This window comes from Sciurus vulgaris, assembly GCF_902686455.1.
Source record: "Sciurus vulgaris genome assembly, chromosome: 1".
Classification (NCBI taxonomy): Eukaryota; Metazoa; Chordata; class Mammalia; order Rodentia; family Sciuridae; genus Sciurus; species Sciurus vulgaris.
Window position 1 is genome coordinate 27948872 of NC_136461.1, and position 18902 is coordinate 27967773.

The window sequence follows — 18902 nt, forward strand, 5'->3', positions numbered from 1 at the left end:
CTGAAACCCAGTAGACACTCAGAACAGTTTTTAAATGAGTGAATTGTGTTGAAGCAGTTGTTCTTTGCCATCACTGCATATTAAAGTCACTGTGGAGATTTTTAAATTCCTGCACCCCAGCCAAATACACCAGAATCTGGGGGTGAGCCCGAGTCCACCCAGGCATCAGTTTTGTTTTGTTTTGTTTTGTTTTGTTGTTTTCTTGTTTTGGTACTGGAGATTGAGCTCAGGGGTGCTTTAGCACCCAGTTACATGCTTAGCCTGCTTTGTTTTTTATTTTGAGCCTGTCTTGCTAAGTTGCTGAGGTTGGTCTCCAACTTGTGATCCTCCTGCATCAGCCTCTCAAGTCGCTGGGATTAAAAGCGTGCACCGCTGCGCCTGCCTCCAGGCATCAGTGTTTTAAAAAGCTCCCCAGATGAGTCCAATGTGTAGCCAAGAACAAAAACCACTTGTCTGGATTCTTCAATCCTCGGTGATGGAGAGACTGCTCATTCCTCACTAGGTCAGAGTTCCATGGGACAGAAATGGTGACAACTCCACATCTTGCCTGTCTCCTGCTGGACCAGGCAGCCAGGCCCCAGGGCAACTGGTTGGAGGAAGCTCTTAGGATGGAAACTACCCTCCTCGTCCTGGGCCGCAGATCAAAGGAAGGGATCCGCGCTGGCACAGGTGGCACTGGTTACTGTCACAAACACATCTGTGGAGCTCCCTGCCCCGAGGACACTTCCCCATGCTGTGATTCCCAATGCTGGTCTTTGGCAACTCCTGGGGACAATGATGACGATTCTGGTCTTTGGCAACTCCTGGGGAACGATGATGATTTCAGTGAGCAGAGAGAGAAAAGCGAGGCCTGTCCCCAGGTTGCCCTAGACACAGGGGAGGCTCACAGGTGGCCTCACCTCTAGTGCAGCCTGAAAATGATGCACCTGTGCTCCCACCTGGGCAGTGTTTCCCTCACTGAGCTGTCACCAGAACTCTGCCTGCCTCAGGGAACCTCAGGCCGGTGCTGGGAACAGCTGCTCCCCAGGAAAGGCTGCAGTCAGCCACCTAACAGAGGCTGCTGGCTCCGAACGAGCACCCAGCCCTTGCCAGGTGCTTTCCACACAAGGACATTTCATCACGGTGGTTCCCAGAGCGGGAAATGGCCTCCACTGCACAGGGGAGAAATTGAGGCACAGAGGGGTCATGCAATTTGTCTGGAGTCCCATGAGTGACAATCTCAGGTGTGACCTTAGGCAAGTCACTTGGCCCTCCACAAGCTGCATCTTTATCTGTAAAACGTGGGAAATAGTACATTTCACAGGGTGGTTGTAATGGATACAAAAACAGGAGGTGTAAGAATGAAACAGAGAAACCACTTCGTAAATGGCAATTGGAAGATTCTCACTGGTTCTCGATTCCGTCTTTCCCTTTCACCCTGCTGCTTTTCAGAAGAAAACCACTTACATTTGAATGGTACGGCTTCATGTTTTTGTGTTAGCCCAGTTCATTTTTACAGTGGCCTATGAAGTCAAAACTTCTGCCTACAAGCCCCCTTTGTGATTGTGGGTTTCTGTTATTGTTGTTTTATTTTTTAATGAAGATGTTGGTCCAGAGAGATCAACTTATATGTGCAGGCCCCACAGGGCTGAGTGGCAGAGCCGGGTCAGGAACACAGATGTCCCAACTCCTTGCCCAGAACTTTCTCTACCACACAGCAGCAGCCACTGAGGGTTGTGGCCTACCAGGCCTCAAGAGAGGTTACGCCCTGGCTTCTCTGGGAAGGAGGGAGGTGGGGAAGCCTGAGGTGGGAGGGATGCTGAGAGGAGGGTGGAGCTGGCCCTTGATGTGGTGACTGGGCCCAGTCGGGGCTGTCTCCAGTCCTAGGGTTTGGCTGGGACAGCAACCGCCACTTCCGCTGGTGTGGCAATGCCGGGTGGATCTGGTCTGCCATGCGGGATTGGGGCAGGGATGATGCTCCGCCAGTCTGGCCTGTGGCTCTTTGCCATTGGGTGGGGGGTCCTCTCCTCTGTTTTGCCACTACCAGCAGCCCAGCCCCTAGGCACTGGCAGCCAGGGACCTAACCTTGAAGCTAGCAGGTACCCAAGAAAGGAACAAATGGGCCTCAGTCCCAAGTCTTCCTCCAGAGGAAAAATAAAACCTATCATTAATTAAGAACCTACTGGGTGCTGGGCTTTATTCTTGAGCTTTGAATGAATTCACTCATTTCATTTTCATAATAGCTCCATGAGTCAGGTATTATTATCTTCATATTACAGGTAAGAGAGGTAAAGCTCAAGGCTCCCAGTCCAAGGAGGTAGAGCCAGGCTTATACCAAAGCTTGTGATCTTTCCAGGACAGAGTCACTTTCCAGGAGGTCACAGCCCTCAGCAGCCAGCCAGACGGTTTTGCTAAAGCCCACCACCACCCCTTGCACAGCTGGGTCTACCTTCTCCACACCACGCAGCTGCAAGGACCTCTGTGCCAGTTCTGCCATCTGGCTCAACTTCCAGATGGGCCGAGTCCTTCACTGAGCTGGGTGTAAGGGTGGGTAAGAGAAAACACAAAAAGTGATGGAGAAGTACAAGTAACGGGCCGGGAAAGGAAGGGTTATTTTGACTAAGGGAATGAGAAAAGATGCCCCGGAGGAGAGGGAGTTTGAACTGGGCTTGGAAAAATAAGTAGGTCTCCCTTATAATAGCAGAGAACAATGTCTTGCCTTTAAGGTGGAGAGGGGGCTGTTTTCTCTGGCAGAGACCCCAGGCCCTCCATAGAGGCAGGCAGCAGAGGACAGTGACTAGAAGTCTTTTCTCAAAGATGCTAAGAAGAGGCCAGGAGCTGCAGCTGATCCAATGAGTTGGGACTGGCATACATCTCCTTAGGGCTTGTAGAGATACTGTCAAAAATGGGGATTGACTGTGACCAGAAGATTGGATAAAGAGGAAATTTTGGGAATGGGGAAGGCCGGACTTCTCTCATTGACAGGCAAGTAACCTGCTGTGTGCAGGCTCAGACTTGGACATGGAGGAGAGAGGGTCTGCCCTAGTTGTGGGGCACTTAGCTGCATGCAGTGGAACCAGAGGAAAGCAAGGCAGCACAGGCAGCAGGATATACATGGTCCAGCACAACATGAAAATCTGGTCCCCTGTTCAAAAACTATTATGAATTTCAGGAGGGCAATAGCACAGAATTAAAAACCCGGCTCAGGGACCCTGGCAAGCAGGGGCTACATGCCCATGAAGCCAAGCAAGGGATGAGGCCACCGGAGGGCAGCAGAAGACAGGAGTCTTCTGGCTTAGCAGTCTCTGCACCAGAGTGAAGGGAACCCAGAAACACAAGCCAATAACTAGGAGGCATGGACTGGAGCCTCACTCAACCTTTCCTAGAGCGAGAGCTGCTCCCCCAAGGCATTGGCAGCTTGCGAGGTCCCCGGGCCACCTCGGCCAACTGCATCCTCCCAGAGCCTAGGTCTTGCCTGTCTTGGAGGAGGATGGGCATGTGAACTTCATCTCTGGACCGGGGGAATTCTCAAGGCTGGGAAAGGATGTCACACTTGGAGACCATCTGGGCAAGAGGCCTCTCGAGCTGTTCCTTTAATTTATGGAACTGATGACCAAGGGTAGGGGCCTTTGGCAAGTACTAATGTGATGGCCCAGAAAAGAATCAAAGTAACAATAATGGGCTTGGTTGGCACTGTCCTCCAGGCCCCTGTGCTGGGGTTCGTGTGGCTGGGAAGTCTGATGTCTCTGTTTCAGCAGTGGGATCAAAACCAGCTTTCAGAGCAATGTGAGCCAGGGGTAATTTTTAGCACAGATGTAACTTTCTAGTTCCTTTTTCCTACCCCTCATTTTTCAGTTGCCTTTAAAGAGGCCGCAGAGAGCTGAAAAACAAATCCAAGTTTAAAGAGACAAGTGCAAAAATGCAAACTGGGCAAGGGGACAGAGCCGCCAGCTGGACAAAATGTGCCTGGAGAACAGCGTCCTCTGCTTGGCAGGTGCCGGGGATTTATGGTTGAGTTTTGCAGACGTTTCATCACGTTACAAGCCAGCTCAGGAGACCCTCATAAAACTCTGCTTATATGAAAGAACAAACTAGCTGATAAAAGTCAGCTGCTGCCTATAAACGCGCTGTGGGGATTGCAATTGAGTAGTGGATTTATTAGTCTGGGCTTTCTGTGCAAATTAAGAACTACTCTGCACGTTTCAATCAGCAGAAGAGCCGTAGCAGGGAAGAGATGCTTCCTGCTCTCAGGATGGTAGACAGGCCATGCTGTCTCTGTCCCCAGGACTTGCTCTACAGACACCAGGGTCTCACCCAGGACCTAGTCTCACAGAAAAAGTCAGGCACCCGCTCTGTCCTCTGTGCTCCTTGCACGTCCCTCATGACAGCCCTTCTCAGAACCAGCCTCCAAAACTATGTTCTTCTCTTCTTCTCTTACCACCTTTGTATCACCAGTGACCAGTTCTGTGCTGGGCACACAGAGAGGTCTCAGAATGAATGAGTGTGGATGTGGCAGACGTAGCTATTATTGCTTTTTTTTTTTTTTTTCCCATACTGAGGATTGAACCCAGGGGTGCTTAACCACTCAACTATACTACCAACCCTATTTGCTTTTCATTTTGAGACAGGGTCTCACTAAGTTGCTTAGGGCCTTGCTTATTTGCTGAGGCTGGTCTTGAACTTGAGATACTCCTGTCTCAGCCTCCTAAGTGGCTGGGATTACAGGCACATGCCACCATGCCCAGCAATGCTAAGGTGTCCCCTGGAACTGGCAACTAGCTAGGTTTCCAGAGCAACAAGGAGAGAAAGGTGCAATGAAAAAGTTATGAAGCCCAGTTTCTTCCCCAGACAAGGGCACCCTCTGGGGACTATTCTACCCAGTCATCCCTCTCTACACTGACACTTTTTCTCAGGATGAAGGCTGTTTCTCCATGACTCTGCAGCAGAATGAGTGGTTGTTATGAATGCAGGTACGCGGTCCCTTCCAACATGTATAGATCATGATCCTTGGGGCTGGAGCTCCAATATGTCCCACCAGATACCAGAAAATGGCTTTGTTTTGCACTATGTAGAAATCAAGAAGCCTTCCAGGAATGATGGGGAGGAGAGTGCCTAGAAGGGGTCAGCCCCTGTCATTCCTTAAGGACCGTTCTCTTCTCCCAGGCCCTGGCATAAAGCGCAAAGTGTAAGACTCTGGCAGAGAGCCCCAGGATTCACTCCAACCATCCTGGCTAAGGGATCAGAAGGGAGGGTAACTGGCAAGGTTGCAGCTGCCCTGGAAGAGCCTTGGACACTTCATGTGCCACTGCCAAGAAAGAGGGGGTAGCTCCGTGCCAGAGGAACCACATTCTGTGCAGGATTGTGTTCGGAAAGCCCAAGCAGGTGTTAGGTGTGTTTTTGCCTTCTGTGGCAGAAAGGGGACAACGCACAGGGGAAAGATCCCTTCACCAGAACCAAAGCCCTACTGCAAATCTTGACAATGTCACTGATGAGCTGTGGACACTTAGAAAACTCACTATGTTTACTAAATTATGGTATACACACATCAGCAAACTACATAAATCTGGTTGGGTTTTTTTTTCTTATTTAATGAAGCTGGGCACGGTGACACATATCTATAATTTTAATGACTCAGGAGGCTGAGGCAAAAGGATTGCCAAGTTTGAGACCAACTTGGGCAACAAGCAAGACCCTGTCTCAAAATAAAAAGTAAAAAATAAAAGTGCCAGGATTTAGCTAAGTGGTAAAGCATCTCCTGTATTGGGGGGAAAAAAATTAAGGAAGCTATTGCATTCATACAGGACAAATTCCAAGATAGAGTAAATTTTTTAAAAAAGGTACAATACTGGGTACTATGCATATAAAAGTGAGGGCAAAAAACACAAAAACATATTTGCTGTATTAAGTACCCACTACTTTGGAAAAAACTACCCCAAAACAGCAATTTAAGAATTTATTCTCAGTTTACATGGGTCAGGAATCCCAGCTCAGCTTAGCTGTGTCTTTGGCTCAGGTCCTTGTGAGACTGTGGTCAAGCTGTCATCTGGGATGTGGACCCAAAGGCTCAGCTGGGGGAGGGAGGATCTGCTTCCAGGATCCTTCTCAAGATTGCTGGCCGGCATCAGCCTCTCACACAGGCCTCCCCACGGGGCTGCCTCACAGTATCCCAGCTGACCTCCCCTGCGTGAGGCTTTAAGACAGAGAACATCCAAGATGGAAGCTGCTGTCTTTTCTCATACTCCATTTTCAGAAGTGACACCCACCACTTTGTAGGATTCTGCTCATTAGGTGCAAATCTGCAAGCCAGCCCTGGCCAAAGGGGAGGGAAATGCACAAGGGCACGGATGCTAGAGGCAGGAGAGGGCAGGGTAGAGGTACCTCCACCACACACACTCAGGAGGCACTGGACACACCTGACCTTGGCTGCCTCCAGGGGTGAAGAATTTTCACTGAATACGCTTTCAGATCTATACGATTTTATACAATGTGGATGTATCACTTATTCAAAAATACATTGAATTTAAATTTTAAAAGAACAATTAAAAAGTTGACATTTTAATAGCAGAAGAAAAACAGAGGGAACAAAATGAAAACAATTATACTTGTTATTACTAAGTACTATAAACATTGTTTCTATTTAGTCTTTGCTTGTTTCAATGAACAAGTTTAAAAGCTTTATTTATATACATACAAAACAGTTTGTGTCACTTAATGGATATTGTAAAAAATGCATCATTAGGTGATTTTGTTATTGTGTGAACATCATAAAGTATATTTACACAAGCTAAAATGGACTAGAATGTTACTGATAGAATCTTATAATCTTTTTTGGGGATTGTACTAGGGATTGAACCTAGGGGGGCTTAACCATTGAGCCATATCCCCAGACCTTTTTTATGTTTTTATTTTGAGACAGGGTCTTGCTAAGTTGCTGAGGGTCTCACTAAATTGCTGAGGTTGGCTTTGAACTGGTGATCCTCCTACCTCAGCCTCCTGAGATAACAGGCGTGCACCACGGGCCTGGCACTGATGAATCTAATGGAGAAACTGTCAATATACAGTCCTCAATTGACCAGAACATCGCATGGCACGTGACTGTGCATACATGTGCAAACACACACAAAACCTATGTGTAGAACAAAATACAGATTCCTTTGTGTGTGTGGTGGGGGAGGTACTGGAGATTGAACCCAAGGTGCTCCATCACTGAGCATCCCCAGCGCTTTATTTTTGAGACAGGATATTGTTAGGTTGCCAAGGCTGGCCTTGAACTGGTGATCTTACTGCCTTAACCTCCCGTCACTGGGATTATAGCATGCACCACCACACCCACCCAAAACATGAACTCTTGAGCCAGGATTCAGGGCCCTTCACATTTTGATTCCAGTCTGCCACACAGACTTACTTCCTGTGATTCTTCCATCCTTCTATGAACTCTAGTTACTGAACTATTAAAGGTTGCCAGTTCTGGTGGGTAAAAGTCATAGCCCAAAGCCTGCCACACAACAAATTTTTAATTAAGTCTTAGCTTTCATTCTTTTTTAAAGAAAACATTTTTATACCTTTATTTTATTTATTTATTTATTTACATGTGGTGCTGAGGATCGAACCCAGAGCCTCACATGCACGAGGCAAGCGCTCTGCCACTGAGCCACAACCCCAGCCTCTTAGCTTCCATTCTTAATTGAAGGCTGCCTTTTGCCTAGACTGTCCCGTGTGGAATGTCCTGCACCCCTCTCCTAGCCCCTAGGAAAATTCCTCCCAAGGCTAAATCAGATGTCACTGTCACCATGAAGTGATCCCACGGCAGTTAGTCATCACCTCTATTCTCCCACAGCACTCTCTTTACCTCAACCATAACACCTTTGTTACAGTATTGCAATTTAAATCTCTACCACTGATCATCAGTTGTGTCACTGGTGTCAGTATTACCTGGGAATGCAATAGAAATGCAGAATCTTGAGTCTTCCTGGAACTACAGGATGAGAATCTGAATTTTAACACGATACCAGTGACTTATTGAACATTAGAGTTTGAAAAACAGTGGTTTGAATCTTTCCCTAATTGAACTGTAAGCCTTCCCAGGGCTCTCCTTCATTTCTGTCCCCAGAGCCCATCATAAGATTTGACACACAAATGTTTTCAAGTTTTATTTAAAATAATTATGTATGTGAAAGATTTTTAAAAATTCCTAGAGGAATACAATACCATTTTATTAATACTAGTTATTTGGTACGTGGACAAAGTGCATTTCTATGTAATACTTCAGTTTTTCCACATCAGAATGCATTATCTTTATAGGTAGAAAAACTATATGTAAAATGTAAGATAAAATGTAAAATGAAAAACATAACATTCATAACATTATATATATATATATATGATACATATAATGGTGTGTAATTGTGTAGAGGTATATTTACATGTATGAAAAGATGCCACGCTACGTTAAGCTTTAAAAGGCAACAGTATACAGCCAGGTGCAATGGCGCACGCCTGTCATCCCAGCAGCTCTGGAGGCTGACAGGAGGATTGAAAGTTCAAAGCCAGGATCAGCAACGGCAAGGTGCTAAAGCAAGTCAGTGAGACCCTGTCTCTAAATAAAATATAAAATAGGGCTGGGGATGTGGCTCAGTGGTGGAGTGCCCCCGAGTTCAATCCCCAGTACCAGAAAAAAAAAAAAAAAAAAGACAACAGTATATATTGATGGCATATGTTTTTTTAAAAAAAAATTATAAGTGGCCCCTAAAAGAAAATATATCAAAATGCCCCTGGTGGAGTTGATATATTTATACCTTTCTACCTGTTAAATTTTTCCTAGTTATCTTACAATTTTTTTAAAAAAGCATAATAAGAAAAAACAGCCATTTTCATTTTGAAAAATACCTCTACTCCTTACCAAGTTCTTTTCCATCAGCCTGAGACTTGGGCACAGATGAAGGCCAGGGGCCTCAGACCCGCAGCCCGGTCACCTGCCCTGTGCTGGCATTCCCTACCCGTGCAGCTACTCCAAACGTAAACGCAAGTGCCATGCCAGCTGTGGCCAAAAACACCCTGCCATTTTGGGAGTCTCATTTCCCTAGTTATTTTCTCTCAAGAGTATGAGCAGGGGGCACCTGCTCTCCACAAAAGCTTCCAGACAACTCATACTGCACCACCTCCCCCTGCTGGCAGGTTTTGGAAATGGAAATTGGCTTGATAAGGAACTTCTGCAACCTGTCACCCTTCTTTTCTTTTTTGGTGCCGGGGATTGAACCAGGGGTTCATACATGCCAAATACAAGCTCTACTACTGAATTACACCCACCCCAAACATATCCTTATTTCAAAACCTCTTTCTCAATCTTCAAGGTATCAGGTACAGACACCTTGCCAGGACCTGACGTCAATCAGACTGGTGCTTCAGATAATGCCAGGGGTGACTTCTGCCCTTTATCTCCTGTCCTTTCCCTCCCTACCACTTTGGGCCTTATGATGTAGACTGGCAGGTTTATCAGTACTGCCTTGCCTGCTTTCTCTCTGTCTCCATCCGCTTCCCTGAAAGGGCCAGCAATGGCCCATGAACCATGAATGGAACCATCATCTAGCATGAGAAGCCCCAGAGACTTCTACCCTCAATCCTCCCAAGATCCAGTCCTAGGCACTGATATTTCAAATAGGTCAGGTTGTTATCCTGATGCTTCTTTAGAAATATCACAGTGGGCAGCAATGTCCATCTTCAACTGTGGTGCTTCTGGTCTTCACATAACACGAAGTTTCCTTACTCTTCCAGGAAGAAGGAAACACTCAGTAGTATATCTAGAATAGGAAGAGGAAAAACTGTGGCCTATCACCTCTCCAGAGAACATGAAGCATCATATTTATAAAGATACAGAGCACAACCTCCTAAAACGGAAGTTTCTCAGATGAGGACAAAACATGGGAGCCAGAAGAGAAACTGGATTGTCCTGACCCCGTTGCTGAGTTTCTACAGCTGCAGAAAACAGCACCCGAGACAGATAAATCAGAGGGAGGCGATTGTAAAGCTGATTCTGGTTCTGAAGGTAAGGGAGAGAAAGCAAACCAAAGAAGAAAAAAGAAGAGTCTGAAAAGATACAGGGCTTTGCCCGGCATTTGGAGCTGGAGTGGATTACTGGAGCTACAGACTCCAATGGCAAGCTCATGTTCCTGATGAAATGGAAAAACTCTAATGAGGCTGACCTGATACCTGCCAAGGAAGCCAATGTCAAGTGCCCACAAGTTGCCATATCTTTCTATGAGGAGAGGCTGATGTGGCATTCTTACCCCTCGGAGGATGATGACAAAAAAAGATGAGAATTAACTCTCCTGAATACCAGCCCCTGTCACCTCTGACTGTGGATTTAAGTGGGGAGGAAGGAGTTCTACTTGTCTTGACACCATAAAGGTGGCTTGAGAAGATGTGCTTTGAAGAGCCAGTCCAGTTTCTGTGCCCTGCAGCAGCCCAGGTGCTTTAAAGTCATTCCAAGCTGTCTAGATTGCACACCCATCCCAGTGGAGGGGAAAGGGTAAGTGTTTCAAGGTGACCCATTCTGCACCTGATTGAGAAAAACAAAGGGCCTCCCTGTGAAGGACAACATTTGTAGAATTGGGTGTGGGAGGGCAAAAAATACTGCTGATCTTCAAAGTGCATCTCCACAACCCACAGCCTTCTTCCCAACAGTGTTAATTCTTCATTTTTACAGCACAGTATGTGTGTAGTTTTTGGCTATTGCTGGTGTATTATTTGGGGTGGGAGGGATAGGGTGGGGAAGAAGGGAAATGAGTAGGAACACTTTCATTAAAATTTGGGGCCTGATTGGGAACACAGTGAAACAATGGAAAGATTTGGTTCTAATGATTTGGTTCTATGTCCAGAATATTTACCTTTATCAAAAAAAATGTCACTGGCACCATAAATGAGGACTGTGAGAGACTGTTTAAAAGCTGTGAATGCCTGAAACCTATAAGCCAAGGTGTTCCCTGCCTGAGTTAATGTTGTTCCCCACAAAGGACTAAGCCAGTTCATAAGTTAGCAAAGCTGCCATTCTGGAGACAGAAACTGATTGAGATGGAAGGTCTTTTATTGAAGAGTATACACAGGCAGATCATTCTGTCTTAGAGGTGCTAATTCTTGCAATTAGACAAAAAGACCCTTTCTTTTCCAATTATGAATTTATAAATAAAACCCACTTGTCCAGCTAAGCCACGGCTGAAGCACTAGGGGAGGGGCCAAAGGGGATATAGGAGATGGAAGAATATGGAAGCTGTGGGAGCCTCTGCTTTTCTAACTTTGAACTCTGAAGCCTTTAGTGGCAGGGTTCAGCCACTGACACCACAAAAGTTCCATTAAGTCAATTCAAAAGGCTGAGTGATTTAAAAAGCCCTTGTCTCAGGAGATTAGCTTTCATATTGGGACAGTGGTTCACTTTAAAGATGTTAAATTTTTTTTTGTTTTTAAGGAAAAAAATCTTATGAAATAACCGATATCCAAATGTTGTCTTGAATCATGAAATCCGAAAGTTCTTGATATCATCTAGACCTGCATCGAGAGCTGCACTATAAAATCTTTTCAGGCATGTGTTAGGTTTCTGTGAAATTTTTGTTTAAATGTAAATTTCATACACACTGTCAGTTTTTGTCTTAATAAAACTATAAATTTATTAAAAAAAAAAAAAAGAGAGAGATACAGAGCACAGCAAGGGCATCTCTCTAAGGCCTCCAAAGAGGCAAGGGGAAAGAGAGGAGAGGAAACAAGAAGGAATTAACAAAACCAGTACCTTGTACAAGATCTTGGTGCTCATCTTCTGAAATCTGGTCCCAGGCCTTAGGCAGTGCTTGGATGCCTGCCAAGTCTCCCCACTGGATGGAAGAAAAGAGATACTTTCTCTTCAAGTACTTTCCTGGAAGTTAAGGACAGCTCAAAAAGAAAATGAATAATGCTAAAGGGGGGAAAATGTACCTCATGAGAGCTACAGGGAACTATCAAGTGAAAGTAGAGACATCATTACATTTTTCTGGGGAGAGGAGCAAGATTAAACTGTGCCACAATATTTTCTGAGCAACTCTAATAATATGGCTTGATGACACCAGAAAACAAGAATCAGATACTGTCCCTGAAATCTAGACTGTCTTTTGTGAGGACAAAAGCAGAAACTAATAAGAAGTAAAGTGACATGAAAGATAAAACTCAGAAGTTCAAAAGGCGAATACATCCATCCACTATAGAGGACCACAGGAACGTTTCAGCTGGTAGGAAACACACAAGCAAAGGCAAGGAGTGCGGAAGCAGCGAGTGCCTTCTGGGAATCACAGACCTTCCAGCCTGGCTGCCAGGTGTTCAGCACGTAGTAGGAAAGGTGGGTTGAGCCAGAACACAGAGAACAGTGAGGACCAAGGCAGGCATTTTGAACTGCATCCACAAGCAGCAGAAGCTACTGGAACATGCTGTGAGGACAACCTGCTAAGAACCAGACTTCCTAAAGATATACAGAAGTCAGAGATAGCTTAGAGGGGCAAAAGTCAGAGACTAAGAAGGCTGCCAACAAGCTACATGCGATTAAGAGCCCAAACAAAACTGTGGAGGTGGCAGAAGGAATAGAGAAGAAAAAGTCACACATCGTTTACGGATAGGGATATATTCTGAGAAACGCATCGTATGTAATGCCATCCTGTGCAAACGTCGTGGAGTGCACTTACACCAACTAAGACAGTTCTGCTGTCACCAGGTGATACAATCCTATGCGACCACTGTGGTATGTGTGATACCACTGCTGACCAAAAGTTATGTGGCACATGACTGGAAAAGCAGCACCAAGGAAACAGAATTAAAGTGCCTGCCAAGTGCCTGTGTAGAGTCTAGCACATGCTAAGTACCCAGTAATGTCTGCCCTGCTCCTGTTGCCATTGTCACTAAAACAGTCGCCACCATCACTACTGCTGCAACTGAAAGAGAAAGCAGAAAGGAAAAGCAGAGACTGCCCTTACACTCCCAGACGAGGACGAACAGTGTGATTCTAAACTAAAAGGAAAGGGGGTTGAATTTGAGGGCTAGACTGAAGAGTTCAACTTTAAATTTGACTTTGTATGTTCTTGAGCAATTCAGCTGGAGAGAAACTGAGGCTGAAGACTAGAGTCAACAATGAAAGTAGACACTTGAGCCAGAGGGTAGATGCAGGTATCAGGCGAGAATAGAGACCAAATGGCCAGACCTTCAACTAACCAGTCTTCTCCTTCCAGCCTAGACTACCACCACCCCCAACACTTCCCCAGGATACAGCATGGTAACATTAAGAATATACATCTTTTCTGCTACTTTTCTACTGAAAATCTAATAGTTCTCTGTCTCACTCAAAAGCCAAAATCCTTTCAGAGACATGTGTGGCCCTCTGAAGTCCAGCCACCTCCTCACCGACCTCAGCTCCTAGCAGACTCCCCCATGCCCTGCTCTAGCCACACTGGCCTCCTGAATATACCAGGCATGCTGTCACCTCAGGCCTTTGCATCTGATGTTCCCTCTGCCTGGAACATTCTTCTCCCAAATATCCACACAGCTCCCTTGCCTGCTTCAGTACCTTGCTCGAATGTCCGTTTCTCAAGATGCCACTCTGACCACCCTTATAAATCACAGCCCTACCACCACACTTCACATTCCCTGCTCTATGCTCCATGGCACTTAGCTGACACTCTCCACATATTTTTCTTTCTTTTTATTTATTGAACCCAGGGACACTTAACCATTAAGCCACACCCCCAGCCCTTTTTTTTTTTTTTTTCATATTTTATTAGAGACAGGGTCTTGCTGAGTTGCTTAGGGTCTCACTAAGATGTTGAGGCTGGTTTTGAACTTGAGATCCTCCTGCCACAGTCTCTGAAGTCGCTGGGATTACAGGCATGTGCCACCATGCCCGGCAAATTTTTCCTTTTTAATATCTGTCTCCTAGCACCCATGGCAGTTACTGGCAGGTGGCAGCTACTCAACAAATTATTTGAGAAACCATAGTAAAAAGTAATGCAGGAGAAATTCAAGTTCAAGAACCAAAGAGAATGGATCCAAACTGTAGTTTTCTAATCTTGGGATTAAAAAATTAAAAAGACTTTGGAACATCTCTGGCATTATCTGAAATGTATGCAAAGGATATGAACTTCGGTAATGTCTCTCAATATCTTGCAACCACTCCAACATGTCAGCCACAGACGGGCTCAGAGCTGAGGGCTGCAGAACAGCATCAAGGCCGACCACGTCTGCATGCTGCTCATAGATCTGAAACACTTGCTCCACATGGCTGCTGACCGTGTCTCGTACCTTGAGGAGAGTGGCTCTGTGGAAGAGTCTGAATTAGGTGACATGAGAATGTAGGCGTCAGGGCTTCTCAACCCTGGCACCACTGACATTTTGAATTGCATGATTCTGTTTTGTGGAGGGCCACCCCACACACGCAGGATGTGTACCAGCACACCTGGCATCTCCCCACCAGATGACAGAAATAAACCACACCCTCACTATCTCCACATCATAACCATGTCTCTAGACATTGCCAAATATCCCCTCCCAGAAAAACTGCCCCCAATTGAGAACATGAGCTAAGGAGACTGGTGGTATTGCTTTGGAGGTACAAGTAGATCAAGAATTAAGAAATGACTTTATGATGGAGAGGATGAAGAAGTTATATTGCTCTCAAAGTTGTGGGATAAGCCCGGTTGCCAAAGAAAGGAAAGACCAAGGGACATTTCTGGGGTTAAGGATGGACTGAGCTCAGAGACAGAATGCTTACCTAGCATGTGCAAGGCCCTAGGCTTAATCCCCAGTACTGCCCATCTCTAAAAATAAATAACTAAATAAATAAATAACCTGTGTCAGGGGAGCAAATGCTCACTCACAGACCCATGCCATGTACAAGGAAAGGAAATAAAACAGTATTGAAGCAACAAATCATTCCTATCTACATGCTCCCTAGCTGTTTCCAGAAAATTCTTGAATGGTCAAGTGTGGGTTCAGGATGCACAAACCACTGTGGACCTTAGGAAAGTTATTTATTCTCCCCCATGCATAAAAACAGTTTGTTCTGCTCACAATACAGAACAGAGACTAGCACATAGAGTAAACACTTATTCAACAAATCGATGAGTGAATGAATGAAATTATGATAAAATCCAAATGCAATAATGCATATAAAGTGCTTAGAGCAGTGCCTAGGTTATGGTTTCATCCGTGACCCCAAAGGACCCAGCCGTCAAGACAAAGGCTACAACTTCCAAAAATAGAAGGCATTTCCCAGCCTAGTACTGTGGCTTTCAAAAATGTTTGACCATGACTCACAATGAAAAAACAGAATAACAACCCAACACCCACACACAAAAATGTAATCAATTGAAGTTAAAATACTTGACCCTCTCAAATGCTGTTTTTCATACTATGAGATCTGATTACTTGTAGATTGTGAACAGCATTAAAAAAAAAAAAAAAAAACAGAAGGCAAAATATCAGAGTGCAACACTCCTAGCATTGTTTTATGGAATATTTCAGTTACATATGTATGCACATGTGTATATGGATCATGACATAAAACGTATTTCTCCCTGTAGGTCATGACCAAACAACTAAAAGTCACTATCTAAAGGAAAACAGGTGCCTCTTGGAAGGCAGGCTTTCACTGGGAATTTTTGGTATTTTTGTTCTTGTAGTGTAGTGTAAGTACTCTACCGCTGAGCTATATACCATTTTTTAAAATTGAGAAACAAGCTTGGCATGGTGGCACACATCTGTAAATCCCAGTGGCTCAGCAGGTTGGTTGGCAGAGGAAGGAAGATCAAGAGTTCAAAGTCAGACTCAGCAACTCAGCAAGACCCTGTCTTAAAATAAAAAATAAAAAGGGCTAGAGATGTGGCTCAGTGGTAGAGAGTCCCTGGGTTCAATCCCCGGTACCAAAACAATTAATAATTGAGAAGCAATTCACACTTTAAAAGTATACAACTTAGCGGGGCATGGTGGCACACGCCTATAATTCCAATGGCTCAGGAAGCTAAGGCAGGAGGATCAAGGGTTCAGCAAAAGCAAGGCACTAAGCAACTCAGTGAGACCCTGTCTAAATAAAATACAAAATAGGGCTGGGGATGTGGCTCAGTGGTCAAATTCCCCTGAGTTCAATCCCTGGCACCCTCCCTCTCAAAAAGTATACAACTTACAATGAAACTACTCTGCATACTACTACAATGGTATATACATGCCATTACACATTTGTCTAAATCCAGTGAACATACAAAATCAACAGGAAAGTCAACGTAAACTTGGACTTTTGGGGATAATGACATATCACTATAGATTCATTGATGGTAACAAATGTTACCACTGTCAAGGGAATTCTCTACACATTCCAACTTCACTCTGAACTTAAAACTTTCAAAATTAAAGCTTCTTAGTTTTTTAAAATAAGTATACAATTTAGTACTTTTTCATAGAGTCACCAACCACTGTACAACCATCATTACCACCTAATTCCAGAACATTTTCATCACCCCCAAAAGAAATCCTGAATTCACTAGTAGTTATTCCACTTCCCTTCTTCCTTTTGGCCCAAGGAAAGCACTGATCTACTTTTTACCTCTCTGGATTTGTCCATTCTGGATATTTCAGAGAAATGGAATCATACAATGTGTTTTGTTTTGTTTTGGTATTTGATTTTTTCACTTAGCATAATGTTTTCAAGGTTCATCCATGTTGTAGCATATATCAATGCTTAATTCCTTTTTATGGCTGAGTAACATTCCAATGTATGGATCTTCACATATTACCTATTCATGTGATGAACATTTGGATTGATTCCACCTTTTGGCTGTTATGAATCACACTGATTACCATAGAGTCCTTTAACAGCTACTACTGATAAAGGAGTCGATTTGTACAGAAGTTGTGATGAATTAGGGGGTTCTAAGGATTTCTGCCTCCACTCCTCACCAAAGTTCTCTCAATCTAGAAGCCAAAGCCACATCTACAGATCATATGCTCAACACAGCTAACACATCACATGAGCAGATTTACCTGTCCAACCTCATCTCTTACATCCCCTACTCCAGCAACATTACTCATACCCACATCTTGGCTCATTTTACACAAATTCATCCTTCAGGCTTTGACATTACCTCCTCCCAGAGGCTTCCTCCCTCCATAGGTTGCACATCACTATCTTAGAACATAGCACAACATCTCTTCGACTCAAGGCTGCTTCGCTGTTGTCTTTACAGCACCTTGTGCTTGGCATCAAAGGCACAAATGTCGCTTTTTACAAGTGTACAAAAGTGTACAAGTGTACAAAAGAAAAAAATGTATTTTACACAAACAACAGTTTCCTATTCATCTATGACACAGACACTATACACAAGAACTTTATTTGTTTGGGGTCAAAAAAAGGCCACATATGCCCTGTCTCAATAACCTGTAGATTACTGAGAGAAAAAATATCTAAAAGGCAAAAACCAGAGCTTGTAGATATGCTGGGCACAGAGACATCAGTGTACAGCAGAACAAAATGATGGGGCTGGGGTTGTGGCTCAATGGTAGAGCACTTGCCTAGCATGTGTGAGGCACTGGGTTCGATCCTCAGCACCACATAAAATAAACTAAACTAACATAAAGGCATAAAAATGGACTTTTAAAAAAAAAAAAAAAAAAAGAGCTCTGGTGTTTTTTAAAATAAGGGGGTTAGATTCCAGTCAACTCTTTACTAGATGTGTGACCAGGGCAATCTGCTTGAGTCTCAGTTTCCTCACTTGCAAAAATGGAATGAGATTAAGTCACAGAGGTATTAAAAAGACTTCATGGGTAATATACATAAAATCTTCAGTTCTGGCACCTACCAAGCTTACAGCATAGTTCCTTATTGCCTTTACCAAAGACAACTGTAGCGCAGGGCTAACAAGCCTTCTCTACTCCTTTTCCTTTGTGCTTTTGTAATTTCTACTAAGCCCACTACCATGCCTGCCCTCTGAAAGGGAAATGCCAGAAAATGGTTTTTTTGACAGTGGTCTGGCTGCAACAGAAGGAAAGGAGGAAAGGCTGAAACGCCACCAACTGTCATGCTCTCGAGCAAAAACACCCTTCGGATGCACCTAGCTACTTAAAAGCACCTAGTCTTAAGATCTTCCTAAAGAGCACCAAGGAAATCCTTACAGCTTCTCCCCTAGCTTGTCCAGGACAGTGTCCCCAGCCGCAAGCTGCTTGCGCCGCAGCCGCTCCTGTAGGTCGGGGAAGGCCCGAAGCGCCGGCACATCCTCAAACCGCACGCTTTGTGCGGCCTGCAACTGCTCTGCCAGGTTGCTGAGCGAGGCCAGGAGGGGCGAGCAGTCCCGCAGAGTGCTCTGCCACAGGCCCTGCTGCTCCTCCACGACCGGGAAGCACTTCTTCAAGGCCTCCTGCACAGGAAGTAAAGGCCGGTCTTGAGCCATCTTCTGTTGGGAAAAGAAACAAGAACAGAAAACAGGGTCAGGGCGCCGAGTCAGTAGGGGAGGTACTGGGTCGAGGGTGGGAGCCATTTCCGACCCCGTGGTCGGTCCAGCTGTTGGCCTCCAAGTCCCTCCGGACCGGAGCTCCTGCCCGAGGCGTCATCTCGCCTGCAGAAGCGGCTCCCTGAAGGACCCTTGCTTCCCACCTCAGGCAGGGTGTCCTAGTTACTCCTCGGGATAGGGCAGTCTCCTGCTTCCGACTGCGGACTCCCGGGGTCCAGGCCCTGACCCCCTCAAGACCGATGCTTCCGGAGGCGGAATCCCGTCTCCTCTCTTTGAAGCTGCCATCAGCGTTCCCTAAACGAGTAGGATGTGGAAGCGTGAGAACTCACCCGGACAGCCAGGGCGCCTCGCACACTTCCTGCGCACGCTCAGAAGCGACCGCCCTTCGGCTCACCGCAGGCTAGGCGACTACTGAGTCGTAAAGAA

At 45.2% G+C, this 18902-nt stretch overlaps 1 protein-coding gene across 7 annotated transcripts; it reads right to left on the reverse strand.

The window, feature by feature from the left end:
- Positions 1 to 5756: 5756 nt before the first annotated feature.
- AIRIM (AFG2 interacting ribosome maturation factor) lies at positions 5757 to 18863 on the reverse strand. Of its 7 annotated transcripts, none has more exons than XM_079144902.1 (5): positions 18806 to 18863; positions 18142 to 18419; positions 14121 to 14308; positions 11756 to 11878; positions 5757 to 6169 (listed from the first exon to the last, which is right to left on the reverse strand). In XM_079144902.1, exons 2-5 carry the CDS (start codon positions 18414 to 18416, stop codon positions 5967 to 5969), a joined length of 789 nt encoding a protein of 262 aa, XP_079001028.1. In that variant the 5' UTR covers positions 18417 to 18419; positions 18806 to 18863; the 3' UTR covers positions 5757 to 5966. The 7 variants fall into 7 exon arrangements, with proteins under 7 accessions (XP_079001028.1, XP_079001030.1, XP_079001029.1 ...); XM_079144904.1 differs by having other exon boundaries at positions 18703 to 18814; XM_079144903.1 differs by lacking the exon at positions 18806 to 18863 and adding an exon at positions 18643 to 18799.
- Between the last annotated feature and the right edge of the window lie 39 nt (positions 18864 to 18902).